The 3,896-nt window shown below is 41.6% G+C and overlaps 1 protein-coding gene across 1 annotated transcript; it reads left to right on the top strand.

Moving 5' to 3' along the window:
- Positions 1 to 522: 522 nt before the first annotated feature.
- Positions 523 to 2,054, top strand: LOC147882103 (auxin-induced protein PCNT115-like). The gene is made up of 5 exons (XM_087401177.1): positions 523 to 805; positions 892 to 1,095; positions 1,261 to 1,433; positions 1,514 to 1,616; positions 1,713 to 2,054. The coding sequence occupies exons 1-5, from the start codon at positions 587 to 589 to the stop codon at positions 2,046 to 2,048; spliced, it is 1,035 nt and encodes a 344-aa protein (XP_087257303.1). The 5' UTR covers positions 523 to 586; the 3' UTR covers positions 2,049 to 2,054.
- Positions 2,055 to 3,896: the final 1,842 nt, after the last annotated feature.

The raw sequence follows: 3,896 nt of genomic DNA on the forward strand, positions 1-3,896 counted from the left end.
CACCTTGTAGCTCCTCCACAAACCTCCACGTCAAAACCTCTCCTTAAAGAATATAAAGAAGATGAGTGATGCTAGATTGAAGGTGTCATAGGTGAATAACACAACGTGAAGATTGGAGGAGGAAAGTGGATGAGTGTATAAAATGAAGGCATAGGTCGAGGCATAGGTTTATCTATCTCATTAAAAATGAAGGCATGTATAAACTGAAGGCATAGGTTTATCCATTTCATTCAAAGGTAAAGGAAGTGTGATGAAAGACGTATCCTTTGAATTTAGACCCTTAGAATTTTTGTATGTGTTTATTGTGGTAGCTAAGAGTTTGTTTACGTCTCTTAAAAAAATAGTTTGTTTACTTGCAAATCTACAACGTGCGTTTCTTGGTGTACACTTTGAAGACGTGGCTTGAAATTCCATGGGTGAAATGTCATGCGTGACGTGGCACGCACTTAAGAACTTGGATGACTATAAAAACAAAGGCAAAGGTCTCTAGTGAATCTCATTCGAAGTTTTCGAACGAACGTATATCACAGCCATTCCGGCGAAGTAGAGACTCGTCACGTTTTCCAAGGGATCTTGATTCTTGGCTATGGCTATAACATCCGTGCCCCGCATCCAGCTCGGCTCGCAAGGCCTGGAGGTCTCAGCCCAGGGCCTTGGTTGCATGGGTATGTCTTCTGCCTACGGCCCGCCCGGGCACCAACAAGAGATGATCGATCTCATCCACCATGCTGTCGACCGCGGTATCACCTTCCTCGATACTTCCGACTTGTATGGCCCCCATACCAACGAAATCCTCGTTGGAAAGGTAACGCTCTCCACGATCCATCCATTTCTTAGCTTTGCGCCCTTGCTCCCATTGAAAATGCTAATTATCTTCGTCACTTCTCGCAGGGAATCAAAGGAATTCGTGATAAAGTGCAGCTTGCTACCAAATTTGGTGCTTCCAGAGTCGGACCCGACTTTAAATTTACTGTTCGAGGAGACCCGGAATACGTCCGGGCTTGCTGCGAGGCTAGCTTGAAGAGGCTAGATGTGGACTGCATCGATCTTTATTACCAGCACCGCATTGATAGCCGGGTTCCCATAGAAGTCACAGTAAGGTTTCGGGTGCACTCCTCCGTGACTTCTAGAGCTGGCTATTGAGGCCGTTTGAATCTTTGTTGCTTGAAGAAAATTGGTGACTTCTGGCAGCAGTCAGTTCGACATCTTTGTCGAACACCTGATTTAGCTTGAGGATGTCTAAGTAGTCTTGATGCGCAGGTTGGGGAGATGAAAAAACTAGTAGAGGAGGGCAAGGTGAAATACCTGGGTCTGTCGGAAGCCTCTGCATCCACTATCCGACGCGCCCACGCTGTACATCCCATTACTGCTGTTCAACTGGAGTGGTCTCTCTGGTCGCGGGACGTCGAGGAAGAGATAATACCCACGTGCAGGTTCGTGAGTTGTTGCTTCTTGTATCCCATTAGAGAAATGTGGTAAGGTGACATGCTAACTAGGGTGGTCATGGCTGCAGAGAACTCGGCATCGGTATCGTGCCCTACAGCCCACTCGGTCGAGGATTCTTCACTGCTGGGGCAAAGCTGATGGAAAACCTTCATAGCACCGATTTTCGCAAGGTAGACCGCAAGCTCCAAAATTTCTCTTTTGTGAATGCGAATGCCGTGGATAGACTTCAAGAAATGATCGGATAAGTCCTCTGTGATTGAATGTAGTTGGGACAGCCAAGGTTTCAAGGAGAGAACCTACAACGAAACAACGATCTATTTGAGAGTCTGTCAAGGCTTGCAGCGAGGAAGGGGTGTTCGGCAGGGCAGCTAGCGCTTGCTTGGGTGCACAACCAGGGAAAGGATGTAGCGCCCATCCCAGGAACAACCAAGATAAAGAACCTAGAAGAGAATATTGGTTCGTTAACTGTGAAGCTAACAGAGGCAGAGATGGAAGAGATCGGAGCTCTCTTTCCTTCCAATGTAGCTGCTGGGGACAGATACACCGAGCGTGATATCATATATTGTAGCTTAGACACGGTGCCTCTTTCCTCACTGAAGTGAAATCTCGCTGAGGTGAAGTCATTCGCGAGGGGGACAAAATTACTCGAAGTGATTGTTTGACTATTTATATGGGGAAAATGTTACTTTTCTTAATAATTATCAATCATTAAATTTGTATATTCTTAAAATGGAAAATGATTAATACGAATTATATAATAAACTTGTTATAGCAATATAGCATGTGAAGCAAAGCGTCTCCTAATTAACTCCTACTCAATAGGAGGCTTTATTTCCGAATGAAGATTTCGCTACCAAATATAAGGTACTTTGCAAGTAAAATTCTGCTAATTCACAAGACACCCATAATGACAACATGAACTATTTACAACGAGCAATCTTTGTGGTAAATATAAAAATTGCTAATTCACACAATAGTCGTATTATAGCCTTTCTTTAATACAATTCAATGATATATAATGACTTCTTTAATGGTATTTCATTTTTATTAATTAAATTTAACAAGTATGTGTTTATTGGTTTAGTAAGATTGCCAAGGCATCTATGTCCAAGAGATTACTTTTTCTTTCTTTTTTTGCAAATTGTAATAAAAGCTTAGCAAAACTAGTAACTCGTCAATTTGATGAGTTGGGTCTCCCGCATTAGGACTTTTGATACTATGATATGTATGTGCTTTATTTTACAATGGTATATCCAAAATGTATAAAGTAGTGTGGTATTTCACAGCTATTTCATGAACATCATTTTTACCCATTTATGTTTTCCCATCACACAAAAATTCAAAATTCAATTAGTTGACCAAGGACTATTAGTTGTGGAGAAAAGAAGAGACGTGAAAGGAAAGAGGGGGGAAAGAGGGCAAGTGCATGATTTGTAATTAAACTAAGGTGGAGGTCGAATAAAGGGGGGAGGGGAGGCATTCTAATTACAGGGGCCTCCGCCAGATCTCAAGGTTGGGATCCTAGGTCGAATTTAATTTCAAGTAACAAGATTTTTGTGTATGGTAAATCTAAAAATCCCAATATGATGCTTTAAAAAAATAATTCAAGTGGGATCTCGGTTAAGCCTTAGCATTGTTTTCAATTGTAAAAAACGTTTTTCATAGAATTACATCTCTCTCTCTCTCTCTCTCTCTCTGTCTCTCTGTCTCTCTCTCTCTCTCTCTCTCTCTCTCTCTCTCTCTCCCTCTCTCTCTCTCTCTATGTGGATACCACTTGCTGTGTGTGCACACATGCTCAAGTGTATCATTATGCTCATGTAAGTGGATGCGTACATGTTGAAAATATTTTGATGCATCAAATGCATCTTTCCAACCAAATTCTACCTTGAAAGATTCACGAAATATGGAGGATGGCATTAGTCAAACTCTCAATGGTTTTTTAAAAATGAGTTTTGAATTGGAAATCCTAGGAATCAAAGCACAACAAGTAGCAGTATCAAATGAAGATATCTTGGTTGAAATCTCTTGTATGGTGGATTCACCCAAAGATTACAAAGAGGCATGATGTAGCATATCTCAAATCAATGAGGAATTTACAAGGCAATATGTAGAAAAGTGACGACTAGCGTCATGAATCCCTAGTCATGGTGAGTCATGATTCAAACTAAAAGCTACGTCAAGAGAGAGCAAAGCTGGCAAGCCGACCACTTTCGTTTTTTAAGCTCGCTACCAAAAATCTATCAAAAGTTCATCATCCCCCTTTGCTATAGGCTTTCAAACAATTCCATCACCTCTATGCATTTGCCATGGCCCATATTATCTCAAAAGAACTCAACCTCTATCCATTTGCCACGGCCTGTATTATCTCAAAAGAACTCCCTATTACTAGAAAGTCCAAGGCGAGCTATATGTAATTGAATGTTAGGCCCCTTAGTCCATATGGGCACATC

The sequence above is a fragment of the Dipteris shenzhenensis genome, chromosome 30, assembly GCF_047967505.1.
Source record: "Dipteris shenzhenensis isolate YYH24624 ecotype China chromosome 30, Dip_SZ_1.0, whole genome shotgun sequence".
Taxonomy (NCBI): Eukaryota; Viridiplantae; Streptophyta; class Polypodiopsida; order Gleicheniales; family Dipteridaceae; genus Dipteris; species Dipteris shenzhenensis.